This window comes from Heteronotia binoei, chromosome 10 (assembly GCF_032191835.1).
Source record: "Heteronotia binoei isolate CCM8104 ecotype False Entrance Well chromosome 10, APGP_CSIRO_Hbin_v1, whole genome shotgun sequence".
Lineage (NCBI taxonomy): Eukaryota > Metazoa > Chordata > Lepidosauria > Squamata > Gekkonidae > Heteronotia > Heteronotia binoei.
Genome location: NC_083232.1, coordinates 34,147,742 through 34,167,224, shown reverse-complemented (window position 1 = coordinate 34,167,224; position 19,483 = coordinate 34,147,742). Strand labels below are relative to the sequence as shown.

At 43.1% G+C, this 19,483-nt stretch overlaps 1 protein-coding gene across 2 annotated transcripts in view; it reads right to left on the bottom strand.

The window, feature by feature from the left end:
* Positions 1-19,483, bottom strand: part of C10H10orf67 (chromosome 10 C10orf67 homolog) — a 66,630-nt gene that overhangs the window by 40,218 nt on the left and 6,929 nt on the right. For both annotated transcript variants that reach the window (XM_060247918.1, XM_060247919.1), the window contains exons 2-5: positions 18,908-19,028; positions 15,943-16,086; positions 11,348-11,422; positions 8,544-8,699 (exon numbers count right to left, since the gene is read on the bottom strand). In XM_060247918.1, the coding sequence (XP_060103901.1) occupies positions 8,544-8,699; positions 11,348-11,410 (219 nt within the window). In that variant the 5' untranslated portion in view covers positions 11,411-11,422; positions 15,943-16,086; positions 18,908-19,028. The remainder of the gene's footprint in view (positions 1-8,543; positions 8,700-11,347; positions 11,423-15,942; positions 16,087-18,907; positions 19,029-19,483) is intronic.

Below are 19,483 nucleotides of genomic sequence, written 5' to 3'. Positions count from 1 at the left end.
ACTGTAGTTTATTTCCTCCCCTTACACCAGAATTTTAAACAACATTTTAACTCCAGGTCAGAAACTCAGTTTGTGGGGAGCAAACAAGCTTTCATTTGCCCAAGAATTTGCGTTTGCAGCTTGATTCAAGTCTTCCCAAAGCCTTTACTGGTGCTCTGCATACAAGGCGAAGAGGTGGGAGAACTGTGTAAACACAACAGCAAGCTGTGTTCATGCCCACTGTGGACAAACAGAGGCTGTAACATGTGAATGCAGCATCTCTCTCTCCTTTATGGCTACCGCCTCTCAGGTGCCTGGAGTCTCAAACCCAGGATATTGAGAGCCAGTGCCTAGCATTTTACTCTTTGTACCACTGCAGCCATATGACTGTCTCAACCTGAAGGGAGCCATTGTGCCATCTTACAAGAGGCCACAACAGGAATTACAGTATGTGCCATCCCTGAAGTGGCATGTGACTGGGAGAGCCAATCAGAACCAGGACAGGACTATATAAGTTCTTCCTCTGGCTTGGCTCTTCAGGCCTAGTCACTTGCTGTTGCGGATTAGGCTTGGCTTGCTGTCTGTGCCTTCTGCCTCTGGCCCTTTAGAGCTATCGTTGCTGTATCAGACTTGACTCTTGCTTGGACTATCCTATCATAGGACTATCGTGCCTGAACATCCCTCCTATCCTAGGCCAGTGGGGCAAAACTGCCCCACTTATACTCCCAGAACAGTGGATCTGGTGAAACCCTGCATTCACCTACTCTCATAATCAGCTGTGGAAGGCAAAGATCTACAGTGGCCAGCACCTCCATAGACTATAATGGCAAAGCTCCCACTGTGCTCATAGATTTTGCTTCTTAATACGTATCAGAGCTGAGAGTGGACTCATTTTCTGGCATTGTGGATGGTGGTGGACTATTCCTTGCATTTATTTATTTGGATTTTTGACTGCCCTTCCCAAAGCTGGGCTCTGGGCAGTTCACAACAAGTTCTAGTTACAATTACAGCAAAGTAAAATCAGAATAAACAAACAATAAAAACATCATAGTTCCCTAAAAACAAGATGATGTTCAGATCCTAGTGGTGCCACCATCTCACAGAAGGGCTAGAAGCGAAAGTGCCAAGATGGAACCATCGCTTCTCTGTCAAATACCTGGCAAAACATCTCTGCCTTACAGACCCTGCGGTGTATTAAGCAGGGTATTAAGACCTGAATAATGCTGTATTAAGACCTGAAGGGCCCAGATGGAGTTTGGCAGAGAGTTCCACCAGGTTGGGGCCAGGGCAGAGAAGGTCCTGGTTGAGGGCAGTTGGATATCTCTTGGGCCAGGAATCACCAGTGGATGTTGATCGCCAGAGAGTAAGTGGTATACCAGGAGAGGTGGTCCTGAAGGTACGTGGGTCCCTGGCCATTAAGGGCCTTAAAGGTCAATACCAAGACCTTAAACCTGATCCGGTACTCCACCGGGAGCTAGTATGGCTCTTGTAGCACAGGAAAGATGTGAGCTCTGTGTGATCCCTAGAAGGACGCTGGGTGCTGTATTCTGCACCAACTAGAGTTTCTGGTCAACCTCAAGGGCAGGCCTGCATAGAACGAGTTGCAGCCTGACCACAGTATGGATTACAATGGCTAGGTTGGGACAAGACAGATGGAAGGCCAGCTACCTGACTTGGCAAAGTTGGTAAAATGCCAGTCTGGCAACGATGAAAACCTGGGTCTCCATTGTCACAGAGGCATCCAGGATCACCCCCAGACTCTGGGTGGAAAGTGTCAGTTTCAATGTCCAGAGCTGGGATTTGGAGCCCTATATCAGAATCTCCTCAATTTAGCCACAGAATCTCCATCTTAGAAGAGTTCAGTCACAACCAGCTCTGCTTCCAGTCCCTCAGCCAGGTTAGCTGGGATGGTATTGGTTGGCCACACAACAACAGGTAAAACTGGGTGTCATCAGCATATTGATGGCAACCCAGCCTGAAGCTCCGAGCCAGCTCCCTGAGGCACACCCTCGCTCCCAGCATGAGGACTCTTGCTGTGTCTCAGTTCCACAGATTATAACTTCACATCAACAGATGCTTTGTATTAGAAATGTTTAGGACTCTTTCCATATGCCTGTTTCAGCCTGAAGCAGCTATCACTTTCTTCCCACAAACAGAGCCTGTTGCATCCATGCTGATGGTATTATATACTGAACCGAGCACATGACTGGGTGCCAAAAGTTTATGCAGTGTTCAGCCTATGATGTCATCAGGAATGGGAGCAGCTCAGACCACAACAGAGTGGCTGGAAGCCTACACAGGCTGAGACAGTTATGTGAATGATCTTAGATATTTTGGCTCAGCTAAACTACACAAGTGTTTTTTGGGTGTGTTTTTTTTTAAAGTCTGCAATCCTGTGATCAGATGAACATGTGCAAGTCTCACAAGATTCTCCTTGTGCACAATTTACTTCGTAAATGATGGCATCTGCTAATCTGAAAGACTAATTCATCACTTTGAACTGTATGTGTAAAATGCCATCAAGTCGCAGTTGACTCATGGAGACCTCAGCATGGGCCTTTCAAAGCAAGTGAGAAGCAGAGGTGGGTTGCCATCACCTTCCTCTGCAGTCTTCCTTGGTGGTCTCCCTTCTAAGTACCGATCCCATTTCGCTTCCAAGATTTGACGAGATCGGGCTATGCTATACTGCCTTCCCTCCATATTGAATTACCACCCCAATATAGAGTTCTATACCCAGAGTTTGAATATTCAGTTTGATTTAGAGTAAGCGTGAACTCCACAGGTGCACAAAGAGCTGCCCCTGTCAAAGCAGACCCCTCCATGCGTGACATCTCCATTAATATTTTGCATTATTACAAACGGATTTGTGTAACACGCCTGCAGTAGTCCTGTGCAATATAAACCAGCTTTGATCTAAGTAAATTAAGTTCAACATATTTATTTGGAAGCAAGCACTACTGAACTAGGTGGGATATGTTTCCAAGTAAAATATTTTTAGGAGAAGGCTGATCGTGGGAGATACAGCAAACAAAACATTATCTCTGAATAAATCCTACTGAAGTCAAAGAAGCTGCTTTAGGGTAAGGGCATTAGAGATGATGATGAGCATGGTGCTTATGCCCAAATACCCACTGGATGACTATCATGCCATACAGTGACATGAGAAGCTGTGCAGTATATAAATTTGCAGCTTTTTAGTGAACAAATATTGCAGTAATTATTTGCCTATTATTATGCAGCAATTATTTGGGGGGGGGGATTAACTACCAGGAATAATTACAATTAAATGATAATCCTTCAAATTGCATATGCCCAGTAACAAGCAGTTCAAAGTAATGTTTCCCACACATAAAACTCATTATGCATTCTTACTAGTTATTTGGTTGGATTAGGCACGAACTGGTTTTTTGTTTTGTTTTGTTAAGATCAAAATCCCGAAAATCCTCTAGGAAGTCTTTAATAAAGGCCTGCCAGAGGGTGTTAACAAATATCAAATGGCACAAAGAAGTGATCAATCAATATTCTCCTGTGATACTGTTTGACTCTACGTGGTTACAGAACAAATCCACATTTTCAAAGGACCGTTTAAAGAATTGTCTATGACCTTAACAGGCTTAAGCACAGTTCCTTTGCTCTGGAGGAATCTGGCCTCAGTTGCTTAGAGCGCCTGCAGCCATCATGGTCATAAATAAGTGGAACGAATCAAGCTAATGGAAGGGTAACATTTTCAAACTAGTGGCTTAAAAATAGAGATATAGGCCCATTTTTTGAAAGCAGCATCGGTATCTGCTAGTGCTACCCTGCATCAATTCATATGATGCGGTTTCTGGCATGGTTAACCTTCAGCTCCACCATCTGTTATAAACCAAGAATTGCAGAGAAAATAATGAACTAATTGGGGCTCCTCTTGCACTTCGTTAATCAAGGTTAATAAAGAGGTGGTTTTCTTCAGCAACAGTCATTTGTTGCACTGGCAGATTTTGCACTGAGGTTCTACCCACAGGAAATTGTTTTGCTTGCTGGCCCAGGGGATTTAAATAACAATTGCAGAAAATGGGTAGCTATCAAAACTTAGTTAATAAGCGTCATAAGGCTTAATGCCCTGTACTGGCTTGCCAATTTCATTCTGCAAGAAATCCATTGTTAAATATATGATGTGATTTGGGATTGGAGCCACACTGAATTTTTCCATCTGTGGAACAAAACTTTCCTGGCTCTCCCATCCCTATACGCACTCACTGCAGACCACAAATCTCCAAAAAGAAGACAACGACATTGGATCTCTATTCCACCCTCCACTCAGAGTCTCAGAGCTGCTCACAATCTCCTTTATCTTCCTCCCCCACAACAAACACCCTGTGAGGTGGGTGGGGCTGAGAGAGCTCTCTCAGAAGCTGCCCTTTCAAGGACAACTCCTGCAGGAGCTATGGCTGACTCAAAGCCATTCCAGCAGCTGCAAGTGGAGGAGTGGAGAATCAAACCCAATTCTCCTGGGTAAGAGTCCGCACACTTAACCACTACACCAAACTGGCTCCCATCTCCCTGTGCTGCTCCAGGAGAATAAAGAACCCTAAGGAACTCCATGAAGTCATTATCTGAAACTGCTCTTCTGTTCTGTTAGCAGAAAATGTATTCTGGATCCAAACCCTAGTGCTTACATTTTAGTTTGAAGACATGAATTGTGGTATCCCTTGAATGGAGGGGGCATGTGCAAATTAGTTACCGATTTCTCTTTCTGGAATATGACAGAGAAGAAACCAACCATTCTAACACCCCAGTCCAAATGGAATAGCTCCTTCCCTGCGGTCAATGCAGAAGTGGTGGGTTAAGCTGGCAGATGCCAAGGATATTATTTACTGCGCAAGAATTCTAGAGATAACCTTCTGGCTGACAAGCTTCCCTTTGCAGCTTGATCCTATACACCCTATTTGGTCCCACTGAGTTAGTGTGGGGTTACAAGTTATGTGCATTTACAACTAAGTTGGGGTCCAGTGGCACCTTGAATAAAACTCTGTTGGTCTTAAAAGTGTGAGCTTTCGTGTGCTTTTCTGTGTGAGGAAGTGTGCTTGGCCCACATAAGCTCACACTTCGCCTAAACTCTGTTGGTCTTCAAGGTGCCACTGGACTCCAACTTCTGTTCTATTGCTTCAGACCAAAATGGCTGCCCACCTAGATCTATGTGTATCTACAGTAACCTTTTAACATACTTTTAATAGAGTCCAACCACTAAAATTTCAAATTAAAAGGGAAGACTAATGGGAGGGGGGTGAGGGGTCAAGAAGGACAATGGAACCTTTCCTTGTTTTTCTGCTGAACCCCCCCTGCCCCACCAGTTCTTGGCCCTGCTTGTGAAAACTAGTTATCATATTTTTTAAAAATGATACATCAATTTTTCTAAAGCACAGCCAAAAACAGCTGCATGGGTAGGAGATGAGGAGAAAGGATTTAATAGCCCCCCCCCCCAAATACCAGCCTCACCTTTCAAATAATATCCTCAGTGGCAATATTCTGTTTAAAAAATTAAAGAAAAAAGTTCAAAGAATCACAGAACTACACATCATGCCTAGCTCCACTCTCATTGTCAAATAACGTGCACAGATCTGTGGCTTTAAAAGCAAAATCTTATTTTTAAAACCCCAATTAAATCTCAATAAAGTGCAGCAGTTTAGCTTTCTAAATCCCTACAATCATATTTCATCAGCAGGGCTTTATGTTTTGCATACTATTATTTATGCATACATTAGGTTTAAAATCTAATGTTATTTAGTATTTGGGAGGAAACGTGGGAGAATGTTTTCCAATTATAACTATATTTGCGTTGTCAAAACAAATGCAAATATGATCCAAAATGTGAATGGTATATTTTTGGAGAAAGGTCCTTAAGATTTGGCTAATATTCCAGATCATTATGAAAGCCATTAGGCTAGTTTACACAATACTTTCCTGTAACACATGCCCTATATGGCCTAGGACCTGCCTACCTTAGGGACCGTCTCTTCCCACATGTTCCCCAGAGAGTACTACGTTCAGGTTCACAAAACCTGTTGGTAGTCCCCGGGCCAAAGGAGGCCCGCCTAAAATCCACCAGGGACCGGGCCTATTCAATAACGGCACCTTATTGGTGGAACCAGCTGCCGGAGGAGGTGCGGGCCCTGCGGGATCTAGGGCAATTCCGCAGGGCCTGTAAGACAGTCCTCTTCCGGCAGGCCTATGATATTAACTGACAATGTAAAATATCCTGGATGAAAAATGTATCTATAGGCCGCCGGTTTTTATTCTATCTTTTTTACTAAATTATGATTTAATGGTATTTTAATTGTTTAAACTGAAATTGTTTTAATTATTGTGTTGTAAGCCGCCCTGAGACACCTAGGTGAGAAGGGCGGGGTATAAATCTTAATATAAATAAATAAATAAACATGAGCACTCCCAAAATGTCCAATGCAACAAACATGAGATATGTGAACAATTAGAACATGGGGACAGCTGCAAACATTTCAGTAGCCATAACCATGTTTTTCCATTCACCACAACCACAGGAATTATTGCTGTTGTTATTGATGATGATTTCTAGCCCCACCCCCTCAGCACAATGCTGAATCAGCGCTGACTATACACAATGCTCCAGTTCACAGGTTAAATTTCTCCATGCAAGCTTGTGCTGGAGGGCATAAGGGCATACTCATGTGCAAGGGCAAAACCAAATAGAAGAAACAGCGCAAAGATGGTGAATCTGAATTACAGTGTGTATTTCCTCTTCACTCAAATTGTTGCATGCTCTAGTTGCATTCAGACATCACAACAAGTCACGGTTTGATCTATTCCCAGTTGTGACATATGAATGCTGAGGCTTCCATCTAAAACTTCAAAGCTGCTGGTTTCTTAATCACAATTTGTAGTAGCTGTGGTTTGTTGCAATGTCTGAATTCACAAACTGCAGCTTGTTATATAGTGCTGCTCCCCATGAATGTATGGGTACAGAGACGCCATAACAGAGAAGATGCCCTCTCTGCTTGAAGGTAGACTAGACAAGAAACAGACAAAGTAGTTGTTTAGAAACAAACTGGGATTTGTTTCTTGCATCTGTAAACTAACCAGAGTTTATTGTACAAACAGTAAGTAGTTTAAATAAATTAACAGTTTATTGCAACATCTGAACCCAACCTCTGATTCCAGCAGTGTCTTTTCCCCATAAAGGACTATCTGTGTATGAAGCTAAGTCAGAATGTATGATTCCAAGGGAAGATGTGCAAATGAGACTTTGACCCTGTCTGCTCTGGCTGATGGATCTTTCCTGCAAAATCTAAGCTGTTTTTACAGCCCCAAAGGGGTACGCCTTTGAAGAGGCAAAACATTGCCTAGAAACCAGCTCTTGAAATACCAAGTTCATCTCTGTAATTGCAATCCACAAGAGGGGGCACTTGTACTAACTGTGCTGCTGAATGAGCAATGAGCAAAAACTGCAAGAAAATATTCATTCTGGTTAACTGGGTGTGTGTTTTTTTTAAACTTTATTTCGCTGAGTTGCAGTGATGATGCTAAGATAATCCTTACTTCAAGTACTAGAATCTAAAATGGGAACTGTATTGTTTTGCAGAAAGGCCCAAATGTTTTCACCGTGTTTCAGATTGTTATGAAAGCCTTTATTTTATGGCCAGTTAACACTGTACTTTCTTCCAACACACGTGGAGGTTTCATCACTGGAGTGCTGATCTGGCCAAGGTCAAGCACAACTGTCACTGATTCAATAAGACAAGGATAAGTATGTGCTTAATTGTCCCACTGAAAAAAACCCCAAGCCTTAAAATGTTAGCCTTGGTTGCAATATACCCATAATTACTTCTAGATTTTGTAATAAACTGCTTCCTGGCATCTATGGAGGTCCTTTTCTTCTGTCTTATTTCTGCAGCTCTCGGAAGACGGGATGTTTTTAGGTGGCATAATTGTTTTTCTATTTGAAGTCATATGGGGAGAGCCTAATTTGGCATGCACACACACACACAACCCACCCCGAAATGGTAAGAAAGTGAAATAAAGAAATGGGAGGAAGAAATGGAAAGAAAGAGAAATAAAGGGGAAGAAAGGGAAATAAAGAAATGAGAGAAGAAATGCAAAGAAAGGGAAATAAAGGAAGTGGGAAAGAAGGGGAATTAGGGGAAACAAAGAAATGAGGGGAAGAAATAGAAAGAAGGAAATAAAGAAATGAGGGCGAAACTTACTGAACTGTGACAGAGACTTTTCCAGGCCCCACAGCATTCCTGGCTGGCCAGCCAGGACCACGGAGGCTGCTGTGTAGTGCAGCTGGGCCCCATGATCCCTGCTGGCCAGCCGGACCCCAGGGAGGCCGCTGCACAGCATGGCTGGACCCCATGATCCTCGCCAGTAAGGCCCCAGGGAGGCCACCACATGGCTTGGTTTGGCCCAGCAATCCCCAAGGGCCAGACCAAGTGATCTTGAGGACCATGAACGGCCCTCAGGCCAGACGTTCCCCACCCCTGCTATACAGGCTTCCTGGCCAATTCCCATTGCAGTATTTTGACAAAACACATGTATGGACAGCCTACCTTCTTAATTTCCTTTGCTTTATAGGCTGCTATTTCTCCTTCTAATCCTACAATTGTAATCTCCTTTTCTTCCAGGTCCTCTCTCAGTCTTTCAAGCCTTGTGGCTAACAATTCTTCATCTTCTCCAGGCGGACTTTTTTCAATAGGGAAATACTTCTGTGGAAGCAAGAAGTTGTTCCCGTGAGAGGTCCTCACAGAGGTACAGCAGCAACGGCTCATGACCATTAGATCTTTCTTCCAACCCAAATAATGTAGCTTTGTTAAAAGATGACAAACTCTACAGCAGAAGCAAAACAGTCCCTGTCTGGACATTGCCAAAAAAGCCAGTGTAGCTTAATGGATGCAGCACTGGCCCAAGGTCTAGAGTTCAAATCCCCACTCCATTCATGCAACTGAGTGACCCTAGGCCATTCATACTCTTTCTCAGCCTAATCTACCTCACAAGGTTGTTGTGATAACATGGAAGAGGGGAGAACTACATGTACTGCTGTAAGTTCCTTGGGGAGCAAGATAAAAATGCAGTAGAGAAATGCCTGCTTGTGATGAGATTCTGGGCTCGACAATATATCTCAGCCAAATCTACTGCATTGGGGGACTTGGGGGTAGTATAGGTGCTGCACCATCCTAAGCCTCTTGAGAAAAGTATAAGGGGGAGAAATCAAATTACTATCAATAACAAAACCATAGAAACGCAGAGTTGGAAGGAGCCATACAGGTCATCTAGTCCAAACCCCTGCTCAATGCAGGATCAGCCTAGAGCATCCCTGACAATCAGCCAAAGAACAGTGCACACCTACAAGTCAGAAGATCAGTGAACTGTCTTTTACTGTAGGAAAGGGAGGGGAGAGAAGCAAGGAAGCACTGCGCAGCCAGTACATGTTTTTGCACCAGTTGTTGCATACTCTTGTATTGCTTGTCCATCAATGGTAGGGCTAAAAGCTGGAGCCAGCCCAAGAATCTCATTTGGACCTTTATAGTCAGTCAGTTTATTGCGGCGCTAGGCCAATCAACAACAACAACAACAACACAACACATTGACAACGGTACAACACAACACCAAGCTAAAATATGACATAACTATAAAATAACTGTATGCAACCTTCAGAGTAGTATTAAAATTATCTGGTATAAGCAACACATAACTAAGGGCGGCATTATACAAACAGATCACAACTTCTTTCAAGTACAAGCAACATTCAGTTTCTTCCTGTCCAGGTCAGTAACATATAAATACTTAGCAAGATCCAGGGAAAGTTGATCACTCCCATCCCCTAGGAGGAAGTAAATGGCCTGGGCCTGATTTAAAGATTTAGCTTGCATTAGGTGGTTCCGCAGAAGTCTGTGCCTTGCCTCTGTATGGAAGAGACAGTTCAAAATGAGATGGGAAACCGTATCGATCTCCTCGAGGCCACACGGGCAGGTCCTATCTTCTAGCGGAATCTTATGGAAACGGCCCCATTGGACCTTTATATTGGTGCTCCTAACCTAGATTCAAGGGGCCGTTGTGTGTGGGGTTCAGGCAGCTAGTCAGGGAGGTCAACTCAATACTGGAAAGCAAATGACAGACAGCTGACTGGGCAAATCTTGCTGAGATGTTCTCCCCCTCTCACGCCGGCTTCCAGAATAATTCTAATAGCCACAGCATGTAACCCATGATAGGGATGCCCAGGGCTTGCTGCTTCTTTTTTTTGCCGGAATGCACAGGAACACAGTTCCATCTGGCTTGGCATCAGGGGGTGTGGCCTAATATTCAAATGAGTTCCTGCTGGGCTTTTTCTACAAAACAGCCATGTGTGAAACAATCATGATGTCGGGGGATGTGGCCTAATATGTGAGTTCCTGCTGGGCTTTTTCGACAAAAAAAAGACCTCAGGTGGAGCCTGAGGATCCCCTGAAATTACAGCTCATTTCCAGACTACAGAAATCAGTTCCCCTAGAGAAAAAAGAATGTTTTGGAGGATGGACTCTATGGCACTGGACCCCACTGAGGTCCCTGTCCTCCCCAGGCTACATCTCCAAATCTCTGTTTCCCAGCCTGCATCTGACTACTGTATTCTCCAGCCCCACCCTGTGGTAAGGGGGACCTGGCAATCCTTATATATATAAAACAGGTTGGCATGATGGCCAGGAGCAACTTCCATCAACTGCATCGGAATCACCAACTGTCTCGCTACCTGAACTGAGCCGATCTGGCCACACTGATCCATGCTTCTGTGTCCTCACAGCTGGCTTACTGCAGCAGGCTGTACATGTGGCTGCCCTTGAAGACAATTTAGAAACTACAACTGGTTCAGAATGCAGCAGCCAACTAGTGTCAGGGACTAGCTGCCAGGAACATGTATTGCCCATTTGGAAAGAGCTATCTTGGTAGCCAGTCTGTTTCCAAGTTTAATTCAAGGGGCTGGTTATGACCTTTAAAGCCCTTCAAAACCTGGGACCCACATATTTGACGGACTGCCTCCTTGCATATGTTCCTGCATTGCAACAATGGTTGTGTCAGGCAGCCATCTGCCGGCAGCCACCACTTGGAGTAGACCTTCTGGCACTGACCTTTTTCATCATGGCTCTTGCTCAGTGGAATGGGGTCCCTGAACAGGTTAGGGAGACCCTCCCTGGAGATTTTCAGGAGGTGTTGCAAGGCCTGCCTGTTTGCCAGGTCTGTTGAGGTGGTTTAAATGACAGGCATATTAGACTAGGGGTTGGGATTTAGGACTTGCTATTTTATCTTTCATTCTGGGGATGTTTTAGCCAAGAAGAAAGGCAAGATGTAAATGTGCTAATAGGTAAATAAGTACAAAACTCACTGAATAGTTTAGTCTGAGGATTGCAAGTGCGTCACACAATTGTTGCTGGAAACTGTGTCTCATTTTGGCTTCCTTCTGCAATTAAAACAGGAGAAAAGTTCACATTTTTTTTACAAATTAAGGAAATTGGCCAAAAAAACTGGCAATCACCCAAACGATATCATATTTTGATTCCAAGAGCAAGTTACCATTCATTTATCTGCTTTTTAAAACAAACAAACAACAAAGTTGATGTTAGATTCACTGATATCGTGTAGCCAGGAATCTCTGAGGCAGCAGGGTGCACTAGGCTTACATGCAGCAGCAGCTTCTCTGCACTGTGTGTGCGAGCAAAGATTACACTGAGCCTTTTGTCAGTTTCAAACTAAGAAGCATTTTAGGAACTCCATTTTAGATAGTACAAATGAGAGACAGAATCTGATCTAACTAGATATAATGGATGCAGATGCACAATGCATGTCCTGAATCTATGGTGCCAAAGATGAAGAGTGAGCTCCCTTCTGTGTGTGTGTGTGGGGGGGGGGGGGGGAGGGAAGGAAGCCTTGTCTCTAACAGCAGCATTCTACTTCCAAGGAATAGTATAAGATAACAGGGAGGAGAAGATGCCCTGTGTGTCCTCCTGACCCCCTCTATCTATGGTGCTGTCTCTGAAGTCTGAGGCAGCAGACAGTGTACACTCTTCCACTTCCAACAGATTACAACACAATTCACTAATGCGCAGCTGCATTGCCTCTTCTAGCACACTCCAGGCCCTAGAAACCCCAGGCACAAAAGTCTGGTCTGGAAGTTTGCTTAGTCCAACGGCCTTGAAACTACCCATGATGATGCCGTGACTGGTCAAAGACATTGTAACAGCTTGCATTCAAGAGCCATGAGATGCTTTCCTCTTCTCTGCCCAGCCTCCTGTGATGGCGGGGTTGTGGCTTAGTGGCAGATCACCTGCTTGGCATGCAGAAAATCCCAGGCTGAGTTCCCATCATCTCCAGTTAATGGATCTCAGGTAGCAAGTGCTGGGAAAGGCCCTGGAGAGCTGCTACCAGTCACACAGCACTGGACTCGAGGGACCAGTGATCTAAGACTGTATAATGACAAGTTCATATATTTGCATGACTGTCCAATGGCTTGAAGCTTCAGTGGCTGTCACATGACCTCTTGCAGACTTCAGCCACAAGGGTATTATGCCAGGGCTTTGCAGAATAATGCTGTAGCACACAACCACAACGGTTGCCTCACAGTACAATTCTAAACAGTTACATCCTTCAAATTTCATTGAAGTCAATGGGTTTAGAAGGGTACAGTTCTGTATTAGATTGCACTGTTGATCACTTGAAACAATGCAGAGTTTGTGAAACTGAAAAGCTGTTAACTTCTTCAGCAATGAACACTGAACTTTAAAAAAAATAGGGACAGTATATTGAAGAACATTGTTGATATTATTATCAATACATGTACTACTGTACAGAAATGCAGTAGTGTGTGGAAATTATAGTAAATAATTAGAAATGCACTAATATGGGCATTTTTAAACATTCCCTATTGGCACACAGTCTACCCCACAGTATTTAAATTTTCCACTGTGTTTCTCATAAAATGCTGTTTAAATACATAAGCGGAAGCTAAATTCAGGCAAGACAGAGGTAATACTGGACAGCAAGACTGATGTTCTAGAGCAGGGACATCGAACTCATTTGTTACAAGGGCCAGATTTGACACAAACAGTTCTTTGTGGGGCCAAGCCATGCATGTCATACAATGTATTGCCAGGTAGTGGAGATATAAACTTTATAAAGGATACAAATAAACACAATTAAAACATGCTTAAAACTCTTCTGATATTTTGTTTAAAATGGAAAGGTGGAATACTGGGATTTGGCAATGCAATTTAGAAAATAAAACATGAAGAAAAAGCACAAAGATCACAGCAGAAATTAAAAATATAAACTAAAAATATAAAATGCTCTGAGCCTAGGAAAACTTGAAATGGTTAGGTATTGCAAGCTTCTCTTTCCCCCGCCACACCTCAAGTCTACTCAGACTGGCAATGGCACTCTCCAGTATAATATCCCCCTTCAAATGTGGGTTCCCAGGTTACAGTACTCACTAAGCACCAGTGCATTCCTCAGAGAGATCAAAGGAGCAACCCTTTATTTTCAAGGAGTTTCAGCTGGCCATAAATGCTGCAAAAAGCTGCAAAACACAGCCTTAGCTCTAGTCCATTGAAATACATTGCTGCACAAAGTTGCAAGGAAAACACGGAATGCATTTTCTGTTAAGATCAGTGGGTGCAGTGAAATCCATTCCGTGTTTTCCTTTCAGCTTTGCAAGCCCAAAAGCCAGCAAAGATAAGGCAGAAGGAGCTGGAAAAGCTGTCAGCAGCATTGGGGTTTCAAAGGGACAGGAGGGGGAGAAAAGAGCCCTGCAGGCCTGATTAAAGTCCTGGGTAGGTTGGGTGTGGCCTGCAGGCTGGGTGTTTGAGAGCCCTGTTCTAGAGTCTGGATCCACATGTTTTGGATGGAACGGAGCTGGTTTTTGTAGAGCAGGTTAATCATGTATTCAACAGGAGCTCTATGCTGGGCCGCACTTGAGTACATCCTGGAAATTGCAGTCAGTCCAGAATACAGCAGTCCAATTACTGTCAGGCACTATCCACTGGGAACATATCTGGCTTATCAAAAATCAGCTACATTGGCTGCCATTTTGTTTCTGAATTCAACTCAGGGTGCTGGTTATGACTTTTAGTGTATTTCATGGAATGGAGCTCACATATCTGAAGGACCATCTCCTTCCTTGTGTTCCTGTGCACCAATTATGCCCCCCCCCCCGCAGAGTGGCCCACTTGGTATCAACCAGAACCTGGCCCATTTCCACGGTAACCCTTGCTCTGTTGAATGGGTTCCCTGAAGAGGGAAGAGAGAAAAGCATCTTGTTAGAGGTCTTTAGATGATGCTGCAAAGGCTTCTTTGTTTGTCAGGGCTTCTGATGGGATATGAACAGAGGTGTCTTGGGAAGGGAGGGTATTTGTAATAATTTAATAGCTACTTATAAGATGCCCTAAGCCAAAAGGAAAGGCAGAGTATAAGTATTCAAAGAAATAAATAATAGAAACTTAATCTGTGGAAATGGGCAGTTGAAGTTTTCATGCCATGGAAGTCAATAACATCACCTGGTAAATAATACCTCCTTAAGCCTCTTTTAAATAGCATGATGCTTCCCCCCCACAGGCTACTGGCAACTCTTAAGGTAGGTGATGAGAAGGCATCTGAGAGTCACCATGGGCTCCCAACCAAAGGTGCCTTCTAGGCCCACTCATGTAAAAGAACACAGGTACAATACTTGATTAGAATAGGCATACTGCTAATGTCCCACAATGGGAAGTGCGGCTTTACTGAATCTGGAATACTCTTGTTATATCAAAACTAGTAAAGACTGTAAAATTCCACTCAAATATGCTGATCTTGAATTATATTAATGTACTGTGGACAGGTATATTGGTTAACAGCCTATGTTGTATACAGTTTATCTCAAATGTAAGGCTACTAAGTTCTGCTTATGATTTTTTTTATTTATTTAGGTTTTTCATTTCATTGGTTTGTAATCTATGATAAAGTTTCAATAAAAGTTTTTAAAAAACTAGTACTGCCACTAGTTCAGTCACTGCCTTAGGAGATGGTGGCAGATACATGCATAGATGGCTTCTACAGGGGACTGGATAAACATATGGAACAGAGATCCATCAGTGGCTATTAGTCACAAGCTACAGATGGAACTCTCTAGGGCAAGTGATGCTTGTATTCTTGGTGCATTGGGGGGGGGGCAACAGTAGGTGGCTTCTAGAGCCCTCGCCCCACTGATGGCACTTAGTTTATTTGGCCACTGTGTGACAGAGTGTCGGACTGAATGGGCCTTGGCCTGATCCAACATGGCTTCTTTTATGTTCTTAGCATATTATATGAGGGCTAAAGTGAAGACTAGGGTTGCCAAATGCCTGAAGAAAAAAATGTCCTGTTCTTTTAATAGAGGTTTAACAGGGATATTATTAAACAGGTAATCCTATTCACCTCCATGCCATGAAAAACGTCGGACTAACACAGCTATCCATCTTGAACATTTTCTTTTTGAGATTCCCAGCCATTCCTCCCAGAATTACAAAGGCTAGGATTGGGGAAAAATTATTGTTATCAGTTTATAGTGACCTTGTTACGCCAGCTGCTAAGATATAAATTCCACTAATAGTTTAAAAAATCTGCCCCCACAACAATTTTACACCAAAAGAATAAACTAAAAATGGTATGTTGATGCTACAGAGGAATCAGGAAAGAAGAAGATGATGATATTGGATTTATATCCCACCCTCCACTCTGAAGAGTCTCAGAGTGGCTCATAATCTCCTTTACCTTCCTCCCCCACAACAGACACCCTGTGAGGTGGGTGGGGCTGGAGAGGGCTCTCCCAGCAGCTGCCCTTTCAAGGACAACCTCTGCCAGAGCTATGGCTGACCCAAGGCCATGCTAGCAGGTGCAAGTGGAGGAGTGGGGAATCAAACCCGGTTCTCCCAGATAAGAATCCGCACACTTAACCACTACACCAAACTGTACCTCCTTATAAAACTTCTCAATGTACTCCAGTCTGTCGTTTATTTCTTCCCAGAGATTGAATGAGTGTTCCTTTATTTTGTCTTCATATTGTCTTTGAAGGAAATTCTTATACTTCGTGAAGTCATCGTGCACGGAGTTAGCAAACTGAAAATACAAAAAGGCTCATGTTTCACATATTCAATAGAACAGATTGTGTAAGTGCATTTCTAGTGGAAGGATCACTCAGATACTTCTATGCCAAAAAATCATATAAGCCAGACAGGGGAGGTGTTAATCCTGGTTAGTCCACTGGCAACAAACACCCAGAGATATCGTACAATTGGCTACCAAAGGAACAGAAGTAAAGTGTAATGGTTAGGGGGCTGGAATAAGATCTGGGAGACCCAGGTTCACTTCTCCACTCTGCCAGGGAGGGAAGCTGGCAGAGTGACCTTGGACCACTCACACACTCAGCCTAACCTACCTCCCAAGGCTGTTGTAGAGATAAAATGGAGAAGAGGAGAATGATAAAAGACGCTTCAGGTCCCCACTGGGGAGACATATAAACAAAGCAAATAAGTAAATTTAAGAATTAAAACTCCCAACAGACATGCAAAAATGCAACCCAGTGGCAATAACTCATGTACAGTGCAATCTTATGCAGAATTATTCCTAAATCCATTAAAGTCCATGGACTTAGAGTGGAGTAGCTCAGCATAGAACTGCACTGATGGAAATGTCAATTCTGAAAATGTATGGTAGACAATTTTAATCACCTGGGCTCTTTCCTCATATCTTCCCATAGACCTGGATGGCTTCACACATACCAGTTCAGCTGATGACAGCAGGAGCTGGGAAAATCCCAGTTCAAGTGGCACTTTGGCCACAAGCCCCTATTCTCTCACAGCTCTCTGCAAGAATACACATCCCCCTTACAGAGCTGAAATTGTATGAAATTTCTAAGAAGAATGTGCCGTGGTATAACAACCAATTTATGGCAACCCCTTCAACTGAAGGTTTCAGGCATAAAATGAGCATAATTAGTTTGCATTGCCTTCGTCCACATAGCAAACCCGTCTTCCCTGGTGGTCTCCCATCAAAGTACTGACCACTGCCAATCATTCTCAGGTCTCAATACTGACAAGCTTGGGCCAAACTGGACTCATTGGTCTGCTGACATTTCTAGAGTGCTATATAAATCATATTGATTATCACTGCGAAACATAGGATGAAATGCTTTGAGTCATGCCTCTTGTGGTCTCTGTTCCAAACTGCATATTTCTTTCATCCAGTCAAGCATAAATATTGATGGCAAGTGAGAACAGATAAAAGGATAAGGGCACCTATGGGGAGGGGAGCATTTGTTTCCATAACAGTTTATTTGTGTGTTGGTGTGATGTCAGCTGGAAGCTATAGGAGGAGTTATACACAGAATGTCTTTGATTATATGAACACTGATGAAGGAGGAGGAGGAGGAGAAGTATACTCTGAATCTCAGAGTGGTCACAATCTCCTTTACCTCCCCCCCCCCCAGACACAAACTACACCCTATGAGGTAGTTGAGGCTGAGAGAGCTCTTACAACGACAACTCCTTTCAACGACAACTCCTACAAAAGCTATGACTGACCCAAGGCCATTCCAGCAGCTGCAAATGGAGGAGTGGGGAATTAAGCCCAGTTCTCCCAGATAAAAGTTCACGCACTTAACCACTACACCAAACTGGCTCTCTTGGAGAAAAGTCCAGTTATCACTTGCTATAAGTCCTGATCAGAGAACAGAAGGGTGAACCTAAATATGCTCAGTCAATTTTCAGGCTAGAATTTTAAAAATTTGGTGTGGAGTATGATTACAGGTTTAGGTAGCACCAGATAAAATGACAAATGGGCAATAGTCACCTATTTTCCAATACTTATACTGCATTTCATATATTTAATTCTATATATTTAATACAGTATGACTCTACAAATCTTACAATCAATGTTCCCTCTAAGCTGCAGAGTCTTATGAACAAAAATTCTACTTTGTGAGCGACTGGCATTAAAGTTGTGAGCTACTGGCATTAAAGTTGTGAGCTACTGCATAAATTATTGTGCTCTGGGGTCATCCTTCCTGAGCTAAGACAAAAATGTGTGAGCCGGAGGCTAAAAATCTGTGAGCTAGCTCACACTAACTCAGCTTAGAGGGAACAGTGCTTACAATATGCACAGTCCTATGTGTGGGAAGCTGGGATTGTGTCCATTCATGCCCTTGCTATCACCTGTCACTGTCCTCTATGTCCCTGAAGAGACCAGGACCCTGCCGGATTTGCCACAATTCTGCAGGGTCTATAAGACATACCTGTTCAGGCAGGCTTTTAATAACTAACTTGAGGCACTCTTAACATCTATGGGGGTGCGTAGTACCCACCATCCCACAGCATTAACATAAATTATTTTGAACCAGACAGAACACCATCTGAAATTGTATTTAAAATGGTTTTAATATTTTAGTAATGTTTTATTGTATTAATTTAAACCTGTTATTGAATTACTGTTGTTAGCCACCCTGAGTCCTATAGGGGAGGGCGGGAAATAAATATAATAAATAAATATGTGTTCACAATACCTGTGAAAAAACTTATGCATATACAGATTGTATGTACAGTTCTTGATCAAGCCAGAGCCTCACTGGTGATGGTGCAGCATGATGACATCACTTCTGGTGTATGACATTGCCACGCCAGCCACGATGTATACTGGGCATCCCTCCTGCTTCTGATAAGGCCCCTTGCCAGCCAACTAATCAGTGGTGGTGGTGGTGGGTGCTTGGGGGTCCTCCAGCAGGGGACTGGCAAGTCTAGGTAGGCAGCAGGCAAGCCTAGATATGTGCCAGGCAGGCCTCAAGGGGGAGACCACTCCAAAAGTTAGGTGCCACCACTGAAAAAGTCCATTCTTTTATAAGTATTAAAACAAAGCTCTGCCTGAATGACCACAGAAAACAGCTTACCTCTATCAAAGTCTTTGTTGTTACTGTAAACTCTTTCAGATCTGTTATTTCACTTCCCTCTGTCTGAGTGGCACAGTCTGAGATAGCAAAACCTATTTTTAGGTCCTCTGAAATTCTAGGCCTATAAAAAATCACATTAAAAATAGCTACTCTGAGCAGCAGGTATAATGTGCTTAAGTAAATATTAAGATTTAAGTATGTAGTCAGCCAAACATTTCTTTTATTTGCATATGGTTCAATATGAAATACATTTACTTGCAAATCCCATTCATTTCAAAGAAATTTATTTCCAAATGACTGTGTACATTGCCCTTTGTTTTTGAGCTACATGTACAACAGTCAGCCCTTGTTCTAAAGCTTATTATCAAACTAGAATATGCATTTATTATTTCTCCAAGATAAAGGATAATACTGCCCTACTTTACAGGATTCTTGTAAGGATTACTACATCTATATAAGACATATTGAACAACATCAAGCAAAAATGAAAATTATATCATTAATAGGGTTGCCAGTCACTCTCTGTCAGCCTAACCTACCTAACAGGGCTGTTTCAAGGATAACATGGAAGAGAAA